The sequence below is a fragment of the Hyla sarda genome, chromosome 6, assembly GCF_029499605.1.
Source record: "Hyla sarda isolate aHylSar1 chromosome 6, aHylSar1.hap1, whole genome shotgun sequence".
NCBI lineage: Eukaryota > Metazoa > Chordata > Amphibia > Anura > Hylidae > Hyla > Hyla sarda.
Window position 1 is genome coordinate 130,872,640 of NC_079194.1, and position 18,004 is coordinate 130,890,643.

Here is an 18,004-nt window from a genome sequence, read left to right on the forward strand (position 1 = left end):
ATCTGGGGCACGACCCCGAGTGGGAAATCCTTTCTTCCCATCATAAGCCTTCTCAAGTACTTCGACTAAGACAGGACCAAAAAGGTGATCGCTAATGCAAGGGATAGAACACAGTTTGCCTTTTGAGCCCACATCACCCTTCCACTGCCTAAGCCATGTGGCTCTCCTAGAAGAATTAGATAAAGCAGCTGCTCTGGCACCCAATCTTACAGAATCTACCGAGGAGTCTGCCAAAAAAAAAAAAAATCTACCGCCTTGGAAATTACAGGTAAGGATTCTGAGAGCTCTTCTCTTGAGGTCTGGTTAACAAGATGGGATTGTAATTGTCAAATCCAGACTCTTAGGGAGCGAGCGACACATGTAGCAGCTACATTGGTTCTGTTAGAAGCTGTGGCCGCCTCCTAGGTTTTTTGTTAAAGAACTCTGCCTTTGTGTCCATTGGATCAGACAGAGTTCCTAGATCCTCAAAAGGCAAGGCGGATTTCTTAGTCATTTTAGCCACTGGGGCATCAATTAACGGGGCTCTATCCCATGACTTAGTGACTGACTCCTTAAAGAGGTACTTCCTTTTAAAGGAGTTTAGGAGAGAAAAAAATAAAAAATAAAAATAAATAAGATTTCTTCTCAGGATTTTACCATTCCTTATCAATTATTTGCTTGATACTTTTATGCAAATTAAATGTACGGGACTTCTTGGGGCCTAAGCCTTCATATAGGGAGTATTTGTCCGTGACCATCTCTCTGCTCTCCTCAAGATTAGCAGTTAGGGGGATGGCTTTAAGGAGCATCTGGAGAAAAGAGCAATTTGGATTTAAACACCTCTTGCTCTTCATCAGAGGAGGAATATAGAGTAAGATTTTCCTCTTACACACTAGGGGGACTGGAAATAGCAGGGTGGACCACAGGGGAGGCTGAAGCACCCACATTCCCGACAATTCCTAGTCCTTTAAGAGATTAATCTATCTCCTCCTGGATGATTACTCTTAGGTTGCTGGCAAATGTAGAGGACTCCTGGGCCACGATAACTTCCAATACAGGCTGCACATATAGATTTTTTTTTATAGGCAGAATCTAACGGCTTCCTACATTCTGCACATTCTTTATTATGGGTTTTAGAAGATGATTTCTTGCTACCCTACAAAACAAAACAATAGCCTGACTTAGCAAGAATAATATGGAAAGAATTTGAAATTATCTCACCAAGAAGTAGATCCCCACCTCCGTAGCTGGGCTGGAACTACTTTTCTTGGAGCGTCCACCTCCCTCTGTTGAATGCTCCAACATGCTGGAGGAAGTTTTTCAGCAAAAACACTGCAGGACAACCAGGAATGGTCTGCTCAGCTGCTGCTGGCTGGTATAACTGCAGGCTGTTGGTACTGCTGGCTGCTGAGCTGCTGCAGCTTGCTGCTGGATATTGCTGTGGGCTGGCTGCCTGCTGTCCACAGGCTCCGGACGCTGTAAGACGCCAACAGGGGATCCAAAATGGAGAATTCCTGCGCCCCTTTTGAATGGATCCGGAATCAGAAGTGACATTACACCGGTGTTCTGTGCAAGTGACGTGCCGGCTCCAGAGATGGGAGAGCAGTCGGAAACCATGCTACTCCACAGCCCCCACCTCCTTAATGCCACTGACCCAGGGAAATAAACAGAGATGCAGGGCTAACGGGACCCCACCGGATCCCCGCAGGACCCACAGGCAGACTCATGGCTGCTCCCCAGAGGAGACTTCTGCCAAACAGGGAGCCCCACTACTGGAGGACCTGCAGCCCCTTGGAGAGGTATGGAGACAGCTCCCAGGCCTCCTACCGGAGGACAGGAAACCTGAACTGAGGTGTGGAAAGGCGTGTCCCTTTTTATGTTCCCAGGTTTCCTGTCCAGCAGTGGGAGGTCCTTTCCAGGGGTGCTGTCATGAGCAATCAGGTAAAATAGACATTCCAAATAAATTTTATTTTAATTAGCATATACAATATGTCTACTTTATGTTGTTTTCCCAAAAGTAAAAACATGTCAACTTTATGATGCCATCAGAGGGCTTCAAAGTTCAGCAGCAATTTTCAAATTTTTCACAAAATGTTAAAAATCTGAATTTCAGGGACCAGTTCAGTTTTGAAGTGGATTTTAAGGGCCTTCATATTAGAAATACCACAAATGACCCCATTATAAAAACTGCACCCCTCAAAGTATTCAAAAAGACATTCAGTAAGTGTGTTAACCCTTTAGGTGTTTCACAGGAATAGCAGCAAAGTGAAGGAGAAAATTCAAAATCTTCAATTTTTACACTCGCATGTTCTTGTAGACCCAGTTTTTGAATTTTTACAAGTGGCAATAGGAGAAAAAGCCCCCCCCCCCCCCAAAAAAAAAAAATTTGTAACCCAATTTCTCTCGAGTAAGGCAATACCTCATATGTGGATGTAAAGTGCTCTGTGGGTGCACTACAGGGATCAGAAGGGAAGGAGCAACAATGGGATTTTGGATAGTGAATTTTACTGAAATGGTTTTTGGGGGGGCTTGTCTCATTTAGGAAGCCTCTATGGTGCCAGAACAAAAAAAAATAAAAAACCCACATGGCATACTATTTTGGAAATTGTACCCCTTAAGTAATGTAACAAGGGGTAAAGTGAGCCCTAACACCCCACAGGTGTTTGACGACTTTCATTAAAGTTGGATGTGTAAATGATTTTTTTTCACCAAAATGCTTTTTTCCCCCAAAATTTTACATTTTTACAAGGGGTAATGGGAGGAAAAAAACAAAACAATTAGTAACCCCATTTCTTCTAAGTATGGAAATACCCCATATGTGGATGTAAAGTGCTCTGCTGGCACTACAATGCTCAGAAGAGAAGGAGTGCCATTGAGCTTTTGGAGAGAGAATTTGTTTGGAATGGAAGTTCGGGGCCATGTGTGTTTACAAAGCCCCTATGGTGCCAGAACAATGGACCCCCCCCACGTGACCCCATTTTGGAAACTACACCCCTCACCGAATGTAATAAGGCATGCAGTGAGCATTTACACTGGCGTTTGAAAGATCTTTGATAAACTGGGCTGTGCAAATGAAAACTAAAATTTTTTATTTTTAAGGACCACTGTTCCAAAAATCTGTCAGACACCTGGGGGGTGTAAATGCACACTGTACCCCACATTTGAGGGGTGTAGTTTCCAAAATGGGGTCACATGTGGGGTCCATTTTTCTGGTACCATGGGGGCTTTGTAAACACAAGTGTCCTTCAATTCTGTACGTGGGTGTGTATTTGTAGTGTTTTACCCTTTATTTTTGTGGTAGTGTTTTTAGGATACATTCCCACTGGCGGGGGTTTATGGTGAGTCTCCCGCTAGGAGTTTGAGCTGCAGCTCAAACTTGAAGCAGGTAACTCACTGTAAACCCCGCCCATGCGATTGTACCCTGTACATTCACAATTTTTTTTTTTTTTTGGGGGGGGGGGGGGGGGGGGGGGGGGGGAGGGTAGGCGTCAAACCTCCAGCTGTTGCATAACTACATCTTCCAGCATGCCCTTCAGTGATCAGTACATGCTGGGAGTTGTACTTTTTCAACAGCTGGAGGCACACTGGTTGGAAAACCTTCAGTTAGGTTCTGTTACCTAACTCAGTATTTTACAACCAGTGTGCTCCAGCTGTTTCAAAACTACAACTTCCAGCATGTACTGATCACTGAAGGGCATGCTGGAAGATGTAGTTATGCAACAGCTAGAGGCACACAACTACAACTCACAGCATGCTGAGACATCTGTTTGCTGTTCTTGCATGCTGGGGAGTTGTAGTTTTGCAAGACTTAGAGGGCCACGGTTTAGAAACCACTGCACAGTGATCTCCAAATGGTAGCCCTCCAAATATTGCAAAACTACAAATCCCAGCATGCCCAAACAGCTGTCTGGGCATGCTGGGAGTTGTCATTTTGCAACATCTGGAGGGCTACAGTTTAGAGACCACTGTATAGATGTTGCTAGGCAAAAACTCACCAGCTTCCGTAGTTAGCAGGATTGCAGCACCAGGGAGAGGATCGCCGCCTGCCGCTGGTAAGTGACCTCTGGTGCCAGTCCCAGCACAGTTCCCCCGCTCTGCCCAGACTATGGTGGGTGGGCAGAGCAGGGGAATCAAACTTTAACACACACCCCCTCCCCGATCTGCTATTGGTTGGATGCTTCTGACTGACCAATAACTGGGATAGGAGGGGTGGCACCCCTGCCACCTCACTCCTATCCCTTCAGGGGGATAGGGGGTGTCTTGCACCTGCTCTGCTCTGATTCACCGGAGACCCATATGACCCAGAATCACCGCAGATCGCCGGTCTAAATTGATGCATCCCAGTCCGGTCCCCGCCCAGCGGAGACTGGAATTCCGACAGGTGTACAGGTACACCCTGGGTCCTAGACTGGTTAAGTCTCTAAAATCAGAAAATGGAAATTTCCTCAATGTTTTCTTATAGGTCAGATGGTCATGGAGTGGGAGCAATGAAGTCCAACCCACCACAAATGAAACACGTAGTCTTTATCACTTCCTCTTTCTTCTGCTTCTCGCTCCTCAGGTCAGCAAAAGTATCAATGATGACTCCAAAAATCAAGTTCAACACAATAATGATCACCATAAAGAAGAACAGCAAGTCGTAGATTACTCGTGCTGCAAAGAGAGGCTCCTGTGGCAAGAAAGAAAAATTGTCAACCCTCCATAAATACGATGCAATGAATGTTAAAAACCTTTATTTAAATACCTCTTTAGAAGGTTTCCGTAGAACATCTCCAACACCGCCACCACTTCTAAGTCCATGACTAAGGACAGTTACTATGCACATTAGTAGTGTCTCACAGGTATGTTCCTTTTCTTCTTCCTCTACATCCTCAGAGACCTCATCTGTAGAGGCAAAGTTACTTACTCATGCTGGACAGTTTTTACACCTCATCTTTCTAGAATACCAGATTTGTCCTTACCTTGGGTGCAGTTGCCTCCCGATTCCAACCGGCAAACTTCTGGATACAAAAGCTCTCGGGCCATTGAGCTTCCAGTCTCTAGAACAGAAGAGTGCAAAAGACAGATGTGCACACTGAGGTTACTATTATATTTGGCATTAAGTGCATTTCCCCTACTCATTGTATCATGTACCCTTTGTTTTTTCCACCCATGAATTTTATTGGATACAGTTAATGGCACTGTAGCTCACCGGGGAAGGCAGTCTCATTTGGCAATCTATCCACTTCCAGTATAAAGTCATCTTTAAAGAAAAGGTATCCCACGATGGAGAACAAATAGACCAGAATCAATGCCAGAACAGCAGTCAGGATGATCGACCGCCCATTCCTGGTCACACTCTTGATCACATTGAGCAGAGTCTCCTCTCGGTACACTAGATCAAAAAGCTAAGATGACAAAGCAACATAAGAGTCACCATTCTAAAAGAGATAGCAAGATCTCAATACTTGACCATTAAAGACTCACCAGCAAACTGTAGAAGAATTCATGTACAAAGACCCCCATAGCACAGATGAGAAGATATAACAAATGGTAAAGAAATTCAACATCCAAGACCATTGCTCCATAACCACGAGTAAAGGTGCCACGATTTCCCACAAAGCTTGTAAGGAAGATTATTTTATTGCACACCTGAGGATGAAAGATTATATATATCACTACACTGTATAAAGAGACTGGCACAGGAACCCCTGTAAGGAGAAGAGTATCCCTACCATAACCATTTCCATTGGCGAGATTGAGTTTCAACTCTTACATCACTAACATATAGACCAGGGGTCGGTAACCCCTGGCACGCGTGCCACTCATGGTACGCGGGGTGCTTTTGAGTGGCATGCGGGGCTGGCTCTTGGCGAGAGGTTCTCAGTCCCCTAATGGGGATCCAGGACGCTTGTCCCTGATCTCCAGGCGAGCGAGTGCCGCTTTAAGCTTAAGCCTCCTCCGTGTGAGCTGCAGGACCTGCAGCTTCACTGAGAGGAGACCTGTGAACTTTGCCCCCACGCAGTGCATCACTCATCGGCACCTGCACTTTAGTGGGAGAAGAACGCAGCCAGTCTGTGCTGCTGAGGAGATCGCTGTGTGGGAAACAGGTGAGTAAAACTAGTGCCGGGCGGTATACCGGTTCATACCGAATACAGTAATTTTTGTCCTGCACGATATGAATTTTTCCCATACCACAATACCGGTTGGGCCCCTCCCCTTTGAGAATGAATGAAATATCAACCCAGCGCTGCGCTGTCCGTCCATCCGAACTAATCATATGCGACCCGCAAGCGCTGTTCTGCTTCTCCCCCCCAATTATCAGTCCAGCGCTGCGCTGTCCCCATTGGGGAACTAATCACACATCACCCGCAAGTGCTGCCCTCCTCCTGTTTGTTGCGGGCCACCGGCGCTGGAACTCTATACTGTATCCCTATGCATGTGCTGCAAAAGATAAACAAAATTTACTTTAACTCACCTTCCTACGTCGGCCTCACGCTCTTCCTGGGGAAGGGAACGTTGGAGAGCAGTCAGCCTATCACCGGCCGCAGCGATGTTCCGCCTCAGCCAGTGATCGGTTGAGCGTCATGTAAGAAGCTGGCTTGCAGCCCGGGTATAGGGATACAGCGTACAGTACTGAGTTCCAGTGCTGGCAGCATGCAACAATCAGGAGGACAGAGGAGGACAGCGCTTGCAGGTGATGTGCGATTAGTTCCCGCTGGGCTGATAATGTGGGGGGGGGGGGGGGGGGGGGGTGTAAGTGAAATACAGTTATATACCGTGGAACCGCCATGAGTTATAAAAATACTGTGATAAATTTTTTGGTCATGCCGCCCAGCTCTAAGTAAAATTGTTTTTTTTTTTTCAATTCATCCTGGCATCAGAAGAGCAAGGGAGGCAAGGTGATGGGAGGGGGGATGCAAATGATGATGATGAGGGGAGGGGGGGGGGGGAGGGTCTGTATTATGGTGGGTGGTGATTCTGGGGTCTGTATTATGGTGGGTGGTGATTCTGGGGTCTGTATTATGGTGGGTGGTGATTCTGGGGTCTGTATTATGGTGGGGTCTGTATTATGGTGGGGTCTGATTCTGGGGTCTGTATTATGGTGGGGTCTTACTCTGGGGGTCTGTATTATGGTGGGTGGTGATTCTGGGGTCTGTATTATGGTGGTGATTCTGTGGTCTGTATTATGGTGGTGACAAGCCACACCCACAATGCCGGCACACCCAGCAACTTCGAAAAAAATTGGGCACAGCACTACCAAAGGGTTGCCTACCCCTGATATAGACAAAACCATGATGGGGCAAGATGGACATCTTCACTTCTGTAAGATGATGTCTGCCATTTCTACTCTTCTGATTTTAGTCCAACAAAGCAAGACCTCAATAGAAAACTAAGTCACAACTCACATTAAATGCCCCTAGAAGAAACAATGTAGGTTGAAGCCCAATGGAAAAGATGAGTCGCAGGATGGTGGAAGCAATCAAAGCTCTGATTCCATGTGGCTTGGGAAGGACTATGACTATGGCTAAAGAAACAAGCATGGCTGTCCAGAGTAGACCTGAGAGACGGGAATCCAGTGTTCCTATAAAACAAAGAATGTTAGTTAGAGTGTCTAACCTATCATCATGTTATAAGTGTGCAGATACAATATAAAGAAGAGAAGCCTCACACGTGTTTATAAAGGTTTCTGGAGGTTTTCCAGAAACAGTGATCTTTTTATAGCGATAAACAGAGTTTTAGTTTAACAGTCTAGGACTCACTAACCTCCTCGTACACCAATGAAAGGGTAGAAAAATGCAACAAGGAGATTCATAAGCACGGCCAGGTTGAACGAGATGCTACTCCAGAAGGTCATGTTTCTAGAACACCAGTACAGTACATGCTGCGCTGCAAGACACCAGACATGGGTGACGATTACATTCAGAAGAAAACTAAAGTCAAATCTTACTATAAATTAAAATTATAAAGAATCATTTAGTTGGCAGCAATGAAGTTGCATTTTAGCATTTGCAAAACAGACGCAGGTCATAAACTGCGGGACTAATTTCTTAATCAAATGGCTGATCTTCTAATGGATCTCCTGAATCCTTATATAAGGGACTTACCATAGCCAGAGCCTTAGGAAGTGACAAAAAATCTTCCATATTCTAATGGCCCCTCACCTCTTAGTTTTTTCTGCCAGTTCATTTCATTGAATAGATCTTCTGATCGTTGGAAGAAGTCATGGATCTTGCTTCCTTGCTCATCTCTTTCAGTCGTGTAATAAACTCGCAGTTTTGACTCCTTGGTAAGAAACTCACATATACTTGGCACAGGGAAAACTATCTGCTCCATTGTCCGGTCAAGCCGTACAATCTGAGGAGATACCAAACATTACTCAGGTCAGAAATCTCCACCTATGAAGACAGTGTTCCCTAAACCATGGCAAATGGTATATGTGGTAATATTCAGGTCTATAAATGCCCTTTACATGGCCCTCTTCACCCTCACCTCAATCTGTGCTGTATGTTTGGCATAAAATTCCAGTGCCTCATCCCCATCCACTGTCTGGACTCCTGGTTTCAGCATATGCTGCAGTTCCTTGTTGTGTCGTGCAAGCTGTAAAAATAAAATAAAACTGTTAACTTTTCTTACCCATGTAGAAGACCTTCTAAATGTCCTCAAACCCAGCTTTCTCCATATCCAAATCAATCCTAAAGTTACATGGCTAAATGCCCAACCCACCTGCCAGTCTGTCTTCACTTCGTTTTTTGCATAAAACAAGAAACTAAACTCAGTTTTTCATCTCCTATTTTGTTTGGATATGCTTAAAAATAATCAAGTATGAAAATCCATGCACTGCAGCAGGATATGGCGCATCTACTGGGAAATTGACTGTCAGCATATACATATGTCGCAGCTCTGGAAAAAAAATAAAAAATAAAATTGAGTTCCGTACGCCGGTGCGGGGTCCGTGGGTCGCCACGCCCCCTCCCATAGACTTACATTGAGGGGGCCGGGCGTGACATCATGAGGGGCAGAGCGTGACGTCACGAGGAGGCGTGGCAACCTCTGAAGCCCCCACCAACGTTCGGAACTAAATATTCCAAACGCTGGGGAGTGGAGTACCCCTTTAAGATTGTTAGCCAATCAGCTAGGATTTTAAAGGTTTTTCCTAACGCTTTTAGATTCAGTTTAACCATAACTGAAGAGTCACTGCCACATTATATGTAGGAAAAGGTTTAACCTCATTTACAGTAATAAGATAAGAGGTTAAAAATGGCACAAAACTTCGTTTCCTCAGCTATTTTACGGAAAAAAAAAAAAAGTTGAAGCAGAACCATCTCTAAAATTAGAAAAAACAAATTCAATATATGGAAGTAAGGGGGTCTTCACTTGTAACATCCCCCTACATCAGCAGCATGTGAGAAGGATTTAATGCGACACACAGTCATTGGAATGGGAACACTGCAACAAGTAGACTTGATACTGACTGAGGATCCATTGGGGGACACAGACAGAGGTTATATCATGCTGCCACTAGGAGGCCGACACTAGGCATTCAAAAAGAAAGTTGGCCGCTCTTGGCAGAATACAGTCATGGACGTAAATGTTGGTACCCCTGAATTTTATTTCTCACAGAAAAGGATGCTAAACAAATGTTTATTCCCTTTGTGTGTATTTGAACTAAACCAAAAAAGGAGGGAAAAAAAATGCAAATTGGACACATATGTCACACCAAACCCCCAAAATGGGCTTGAAAAAACATTGGAACCCTGTCAAAATTGTGGGAAAATAAGACTGTTTCAAGCATGTGATGCTCCTTTAAACACACCTTGGGCAAGTAACAGGTGTGGGCAATATAAAAAAAAAAAAAAAACACACCTGAAAGCAGATAAAAAGGAGAGAAGTTCACTTAGTCTTTGCATTGTGTGTCTGTGTGTGCCATACTAATTAAGCATGGACAACAGAAAGGAGGAGAAGAGAACTGCCTGAGGACTGGTAACCGTGAAATTGTTGATATTTATCCAAAATTTTTGGTTCTCAAGTCCATCTCCAGAAATCTAGATTTGCATTTGTCCACAGCGCACAGCATTATTAAGAAGTTTGCAACCCATGGCACTGTAGCTAATCTCCCTGAGCGTGGACGGAAGAAACAAAAATTTATAAAATGTGATAACGCAGGATAGTCCAGATGTTGGATAAGCAGCCCCAAACAAGTTCCAAAGATATTCAAGCTGTCCTGCAGGCTCAGGGACCATCCGTGTCAGTGAAAACTGATGACATTTAAATCAAATGAAAAGCTATGGCAGGAGACCCAGGAGGACCCCACTGCTGACAGACATAAAAAAGCAAGACTACTTTTTGCCAAAATGAACTTTAGTAAGCCAAAATCCTTCTGGGAAAAAGTCTTGAGGACAGATGAGACCAAGATAGAGCTTTTTGGTAAAGCACATCATTCTACTGTTTACCGAAAACAGAATGAGGCCTACAAAGAAAAGAACACAGTACCTACAGTGAAATATGGTGGAGGTTAAATTATGTTTTGGGGTTGTTTTGCTGCCTCTGGAACTGGGCGCCTTGAATGTGTGCAAGGCATCATGTAATCTGAGGATTACCAACGGATTTTGGGTCGCACTGTACAGCCCAGTGTCAGAAAGCTGGGTTTGCGTCAGAGATCTTGGGTCTTCCAGCAGGACAATGACCCCAAACATACATCAAAAAGCACCCAGAAATGGATGGCAACAAAGCAATGGAGAGTTCTGAAGTGGCCAGCAATGAGTCCAGATCTAAATCCCATTGGACACCTGTGGAGGGATCTTAACCCCTTAAGGACACAGCCCATTTTGACCTTAAGGATACAGCCAATTTTATTTTTGCATTTTCGTTTTTTCCTCCTCGCCTTCTAAAATTCATAACTCTTATATTTCCATTCCCAGACCCATATGAGGGCTTGTTTTTTGCATTACCAGATATACTTTCTAAGGACATCACTCATTGTTTTCGCATTGTACACGTTGCGGTAAAAATTAAATGTTTTCTTTATTCTCTGGGTCAATATGATTAAAATGATACCCATGGTTACATACTTTTCTATTATTGCACTGCTGTTAAAAAAATCTCAAACTTTTTTTTACAAAATCTATGTTTAAAATTGCCCTATTTTGACCACCTCTAACTTTCTTATATAACTTTGTGTGAGGGCTCATTTTTGGCGCCATGATCTGAAGTTTCTTTTGGTACCACATTTGCATTTATGACTTTTTGATTGCTTTTTTTTGTCACATCAAACTGCAAATTTATTTATTATTATAAAAAAAACTGACATTTAAAAAAAAAATTTTTTTTACGTTAACGCCGTACAGGGTCATTAACATTATATATTTATAGTTCGGACTTTTACGCACACGGCGATACCAAATAGGTTTATTATTTATCGTATTTTTATGCTTTTTTTGTATTAACATGGGGAAAGAGGGGTGGGGAGGGGATTGTTCACATTTTTTTACTTTTTAAAAACTTTTTTTTACATTTATTTTACACTTTCAGTCCCCATAGGGGACTACTTATAGCAATCATTAGATTGCTAATACTGGTCAGTGCTATGTATAGGGCATAGCACTGATCAGTATTATCGGCGATCTTCTGCTCTGGTCTGCTGAAAGGCAGATCAGTGCAGAAGACCCCGAGAGATGGACGGAGGCAGGTGAGGGGGACCTCCATCCGCCATCTTGGCTGATCTGATCCCAGCGGCAGTGCCGCGGGCAATCAGATCAGCCATTATGAATGCCGCACTGCCGCAGTGATCTGTATTGATCACGGCATCTGAGGGTTTAATGGCAGACTTCAGCACGATCGCTGATGTCCGCCATTACCGGCGGGTCCGCGGCTGCTGACAGCCGCCGGGAATGAAGCCAGTGCATCTCCTGCGCTCGCATCACAGCCTCGCCGTAAATGTAAGGCACTGTGCGCTAAGACACTATGGTGTTTGGTGTGACATTATGTCTAATTTGCTTTTTTCCTCCCTTTTTTGGTTTAGTTCCAATACACACAAAAGGGAATAAACATGTGTATAGCAAAACGTGTTGCTGCAATCCTTCTCTGTGAGAAATATACGTCATTTTCTAGAAAAATTTCAGGGGTGGCAAACATTTACGGCCATGACTGTATACCCCGCCTACTGACTAAGCTAATCAATTTAGTCCCAATGCAGTAGGAGAAGACCGAGAGAGAAAGAAACAAGCAGTTGTCCGAGGTAACCAGACAAAAAAAAAAAAAAAACCTAAACAACCCCTCGGACAGAAAACTGAACCATAGCAACAAACAAATGGGTGGGTGCTGTGTCCCCCAATGGATCCTCCGAGAAAGATTTTAAAGGTAAGCATAAAAATAAAAAAAAGACCTACTTTTCTCGGTTGGCTCCAATTGGGACACAGAGACCGTGGGACTTACCAAAGCAGTCCCCAGGGTGGGAAAAATACCCAAACCACAATCAGACGGAAGACTGGGCCACTGCAATACCTTGCAACCCAAACCAGCATCAGCGGACGCAAAAGTGTGCATCTGGTAGAATTTTGTGAATTTTGCTCACTTGTAAGGCCGAAGCCCTAATGCCCAAGCAGCCCCAACAGAACACGTGGAATGCGCAGTGACCCGAAAAAAGGTGAGACCTTCCCTTTATGACGGTACGATTCCGAGATGGCCGAACAGATCCACTGTGAAATGGTCACCTTGGAAGCCCCTTGCGATGACCCTCTGGAATCACAAAGGAGTCACCCTACTAGAAAGAGGAGGGGACTGAAATATAGAACCCGACAGCTCAAAGAACATCCAGACAACAGAACGCTACTTAGAATTGGATGGGGCCAGACAAAACAAAAGAAGAATGATCTCCCCCATTCACGTGAAAGGAGGCGGCCACCTTGGGCAAGAAAGATGGAAGTGTCAGAAAGAAAACCTTGTCCTGATGAAGGACCAAGAAAGGGGAACAACAAGAGAGCCGCCAGCTTGGAAACCCTCCTAATGGAAGTAGTTGCAATGAGGACAAGAAAGGACGCTAAGAGAAGCTTCCCAGAAAGGTTCGAATGGAGCCTCCCGCAAAGCGCCCAGCACCAGGTTGGGATCCCAAGGTGGGGTAGAAGACCTGTACGGCAGAGCCGCATGGACCACACCCTGCAGGAAGATACGGACGTGAGCGTTGAAAGCCAACGGACGTTGAAAGAGAATAGAAAGAGCGGACACTTGACCCTTAAGAGAACGGAAAGGAAAAAAAAAAAATGACCGGAGAAACAGACTGTGCCACTACTGAAAATCGGCACGCCAAGTGGGATGGTAAATCCTAGCGAAAGAAGGCTTATGTGCCCGGAGCATGGTGCGAATCACGCTGGTAGAAACCTCAAGCTCTCAAAACCACGGTTTCAACCGCCACGCCGTTACATGCAGAGACCGTAAATTGGGGTGGCAGAGAGGACCCTGGGAGAGCAGATCGGGAGGAACTGGAAGACGCAGAGGTTCATCGGTGACTAGCCGCTGCAGAGCAGGAAGATGAGGAGGGGGAGGTGCAAGCTGCACTGACCAGGGAGGAGGGCGGTCTCAGGGACCAGGACAGTACCACAGGAAGTGGGCTCCCGAACCACAGGAAGTGGGCGGAGCCGATACCCAAGCAGGCCGCAGCCTCAATTAAAGGGGTTCTTCGGTGGTTAATTTTTTTTTTACTATATGGCATCATCTTTGTAATTTTTTTTTGTTTTTGCAATATACGTGTGTTATATGTTTTGGCAGCATGTGTGTGTTTTGCTTACCTGTTTGTTGGGCAGGAAGTTCTGTAGTTCATAGAGTTTTCTTTAACTGTTGTCCACAGTTCTGAGTCTGTTGTGTACAAGAGGTCATAACTTTTATTTATTTTTTTCTCTGTCTGCATGAGAGAAATAAACCACACCCCTCATCTCATCCAGCTGAGTACACAGATACTCACCTCCCCTCCCCCTGCTCTGTATTCTAAGGACGCAGGTCTGCACAGGAGAAGGAACACAGAGAAGATAAGTGTTATCTGAAGGGGAGGATGACAAGGTGCACGGGCTGGGGATGTATGGACTGCAGGGGAATAAACCTCATACTGGGAATGATCTCTATATGAGGAGGGGGGGGGGGGGGAGTTGTAGATTTGCAACAGCTGGAGGCACACTGGTTGGGAAACACTGTTCTAGCCTATTCAGCATACATATGATGTTACACCAGTGTTTCCCAACCAGTGTGCCTCCAGCTGTTGCAAAACTACAACTCCTAGCATGCCCAAAGGAAGTCAGGGCATGCTGGGAGTTTTAGTTTTGCAACACCTGGAGGCACCCTGGTTGGGAAGCACTGGTGTATGCCCTACAGAGGTGTGGTGAACTACAACCCCAGGAGACTACAGAGGCAGCATGCTGGTGTTATACTGAAGACTCCTGAATGACACATGCTGGGAGTTGTAGTCCCTTTTGTGTGTGTGTGTGTGTGTGTGTATGCCAGTGTATCCCAGCCAAGGCTGATTTATATTAGTGTGCTGTGTATAAGGGGCCTGACCCGGGAAAATAGTAGGATGGGTAAAGGGCGGAACAAACCAACAAAAAAAGGAGCCGCCCCAAACCAGCAAGGCATGCTGGGATTTGTAGTTTTCAGCACAGCAAGAAATAGGAAAACAAAGTGGGGGATAAAAAGCCATCAAAGAACGGAAATAGAGTTGCCTAAACAACAAGAATAGAAATGAAACAAACAGGGTAAGTCACAAATTGAAAAACACGTTGACCACCGGCGTACCCCTTTAACACCCGCCACTCGCCTGAGCAACGAGTTAAAATGAAAGTAAAAGGCCGGCCGCACGACCGCAGCCCAGCTGACAGACACCGCGGTCGGTGGGCCGGAACACGTGTTGAGGACCGGGCTGCTGGGCATAACTGTCGCCTGGCTTAAGATGCGCCAATACAAAGTAAGTGGCACCGGGAGGGGGAGGGAGCTGCCCCGCTAACCCCAACCTTCCCGGAGACTGAGAGTCCCAGAGCCTGCATCCCTTCACCAGAGTCCAATAAAAAGTTAGGGAAGTCCTCCTGGGGTCCCAAGTGTCAGGACCGCTACATACTTGCCCTATCCCGCACACTCACCTAGGATGTCTTCGGCCAGCTATTGTCACCTGCGTCATGTCAGTCTGCAGCAGCAGCAGGAGGAGCAGGGAGATTAGGGGGACCCGGACCCAAGGTGCAACCCCAAGTGCATGGCGGGAAGGGGTTAATGGATCATACTCCATGCCCCGTGTCCCTTAACCGCATATGGGGGAACAGGTAGTGCCATGCTCCTGAACCGTCACCTAAAAACAAGAAAAGAAAAAAGGAGAAAAAATAAAAATAAAAAATCCAAATACAGGCCCTAGCTAGAAAAAAAAAAACGAACACCAGGTCTGGAGAACTCCAAAGCTGTGTCTGCCTCCTACTGACACTAAGCTACAACTGATTAGCTCAGAGTCAGTATGCAGGGTATATCCTGCCAGGAGGGGCAGACTTTCTTTTTGTATGCCTAGTGTCAGCAAGATATACCCTCGGTCTGTGTCCCCCAATGGAGCCGACCGAGAAAGTTCATTTTTATAGTACAAGACAAAAAAACTAATTATGTTGCTACCTGAAAACAGGAAGTTGCCATTGACAGATCTCTATTCATCAGGACATGTTCATACCTGCTGTTTTACAGCAATGTAGCCTCCCTGGCATTAAAGTGAATCATATTCACATAATATGGGTTAAAACCCACACAGTTTAGTAGACATTTTACTTTTTTTTTGCATTTTCTACAATTTAATAGATGCAGATCTAGGAGCTTTCTGGTACATCAATACCAGCATGTGGTAACATACTTCTATCTAGATCTTTACTAGTCTCAGGAAATGATGAGGCAACTCATAGCAACTGTATCAACAGCGGGATGCCATCATAATTCATCACATAACATCTGTCAGCAGCAGCTAGCCTAATTCTTGATGGTTTCCAACCAGCATCTAGTTCTAAGCGGCACAGAGTAAATATGGGCTGAGGTTAACACATACACAAAAAGATGTTAAAATATTGGACCCCTAAATATTTATGGAGTCATAGTGGTTTGTGCATAAGTAATTCACCTACCTAAAATTCTTGACCTTTTATGGCCGGTTAGGCATACACAAATAGTAGTTAGGGCTGCCACCATTTAAAAAAAAAACACACCCCAATTTAAATTATCCCTCACAGTTCTGCTCTTCCCGCAGTGTCTTCTCTCCCATCAGAGCAGGATGGTATAGTAATGCTGCCTGTGCTGGAAAGTGACAGAAAAACTGCAGGGTGTACTAAGGAGACAACAGAAATCCCAGCTGCCGGCTCCTCTGCTCCAACAGACAGGACTTCCGCACCCCTCGGTATCTCTACTTTCTAATGAGTGGCCGCTTATAAATTTCAAAGAAGCACTGTAAACTGAAGATGCCGAGTAAATGCTTAAACTGCTTCCTGTGCTCCCCTTAAATTCAAATAATGAGAAATAGCTGTGTACCGTGGCCGAATAAGAGGGAGAGCCCTAAAATCACTCTGTCCTAATACATTGTCAGCACCCTTAAAGGGGTACTCCGCTGCTCAGCGTTTAGAACAAAATGTTCTGAATGCCTAGAGCCGGGAGCTCATGACGTCAGAGCCCCGCCTCTCATGACATCACTCCCCGCCCCCTCAATGCACGTCTATGGGAGGGGGCGTGACTTGCATTGAGGGGGCAGGGCGTGATGTGAGGGGCTATGAAGTAACGAGCTCCCAGCGCAGTCTCTAAGAATTCGGATAATTTAGTTCCAAACGCTGAGCCGCAGAGTACCCCTTTAAGTGTTATCCAGGAATAGAAAAACAATGCAGATTTCTAAAAAGAGAAAGAAAAATTTAAAAAAAAATTTAAAAAAAAATTAAGCCAAGCTGTAATACCACACACAGCCTTAAGACTGATGTGTCGCTGTTTTTGGATGAAAATTTGCTGTGTTTTCCATTCCTAGATAATCCCTGTAAGAGTAAAATCAATAGATAAGCTTTAACACACTTCTTATAAATGGGACTGAGGATAACGAATATCAGGCCAATGCATGTGAAGAAATACTTTAAAATAAATTCCTATTCCTTCTGTTATTAAGCAGCTCAGATAACCACAAGGTGTAACCATAGAGACCACAACCCCAGAACAGGTCAAGGGGATTTTTATTATTTTATTATAAGCTGAACATTAACCCACACAGATTGCCTTTAGTTCTTGCTCAGTGCAGCAGAGTTCCTGTGAAATCCCTGGATAAGCGCCCAGTGTGGAAGCTGCGCAGCTCTACCCGTGTATCACTGGGCATGGCTGACTACATGTGCAGGAGCTGGCACACCCACAACCTTACAATACTGGGACACCGTGTCCATGGTGAGGCTGACACAACAGCCAACACCTCGTGTGCTTATATAAGAAGCCCACCTGATGTGCCAGGATGTAAATATTGTGCCCAACATTGCGGGGAGAAGCAGCGTGATCCTCACAGCTCTCTCCATCGTCAAACTCCACCTCCCCCTGTAGATAAGCCTTCTTTATCACCTCCACCTGAGAACAAATAGGAACCACATTATTTCTATGCAATGGGAAAAGATGCAGAGTTTAAAATATAAACAATAGAATATGAACAAAATTGTGGGGAAACTTCTTGTGCTTAACCCTTTAAGGACCAGGCCAATTTTCACTGTAGGACCAGAGCTTTTTTTGCACATCTGACCACTGTCACTTTAAGCATTAATAACTCTGGGTTGCTTTTACCTTTCATTATGATTCAGAGAGTTTTTTCTCGACATTCTACTTTATGTTAGTGGCAAATTTTCGTCGATACTTTCATCAATTCTTGGTGAAAAAAATCCCAAATTTCATGAAAAAATTAAAAATTTTGCTTTTTTTCTAACTTTGAAGCTCTCTGCTTGTAAGGAAAATGGACATTCCAAATAAATTATTGTATTTATCGGGGGATACCACGCACCTGCCTATAACACGCACCCTCATTTTACCAAGGATA

At 44.8% G+C, this 18,004-nt stretch overlaps 1 protein-coding gene across 5 annotated transcripts in view; it reads right to left on the reverse strand.

The window, feature by feature from the left end:
• The window catches only part of ITPR1 (inositol 1,4,5-trisphosphate receptor type 1), a 202,657-nt gene that overhangs the window by 18,577 nt on the left and 166,076 nt on the right, over window positions 1-18,004 (reverse strand). For all 5 annotated transcript variants that reach the window (XM_056525021.1, XM_056525019.1, XM_056525018.1 and 2 more), the window contains 10 exons: window positions 17,422-17,544; window positions 8,452-8,559; window positions 8,124-8,316; window positions 7,726-7,848; window positions 7,368-7,543; window positions 5,446-5,610; window positions 5,171-5,366; window positions 4,941-5,018; window positions 4,724-4,863; window positions 4,483-4,648 (listed from right to left, as the gene is read on the reverse strand). In XM_056525021.1, the coding sequence (XP_056380996.1) occupies window positions 4,483-4,648; window positions 4,724-4,863; window positions 4,941-5,018; window positions 5,171-5,366; window positions 5,446-5,610; window positions 7,368-7,543; window positions 7,726-7,848; window positions 8,124-8,316; window positions 8,452-8,559; window positions 17,422-17,544 (1,468 nt within the window). The remainder of the gene's footprint in view (window positions 1-4,482; window positions 4,649-4,723; window positions 4,864-4,940; window positions 5,019-5,170; window positions 5,367-5,445; window positions 5,611-7,367; window positions 7,544-7,725; window positions 7,849-8,123; window positions 8,317-8,451; window positions 8,560-17,421; window positions 17,545-18,004) is intronic.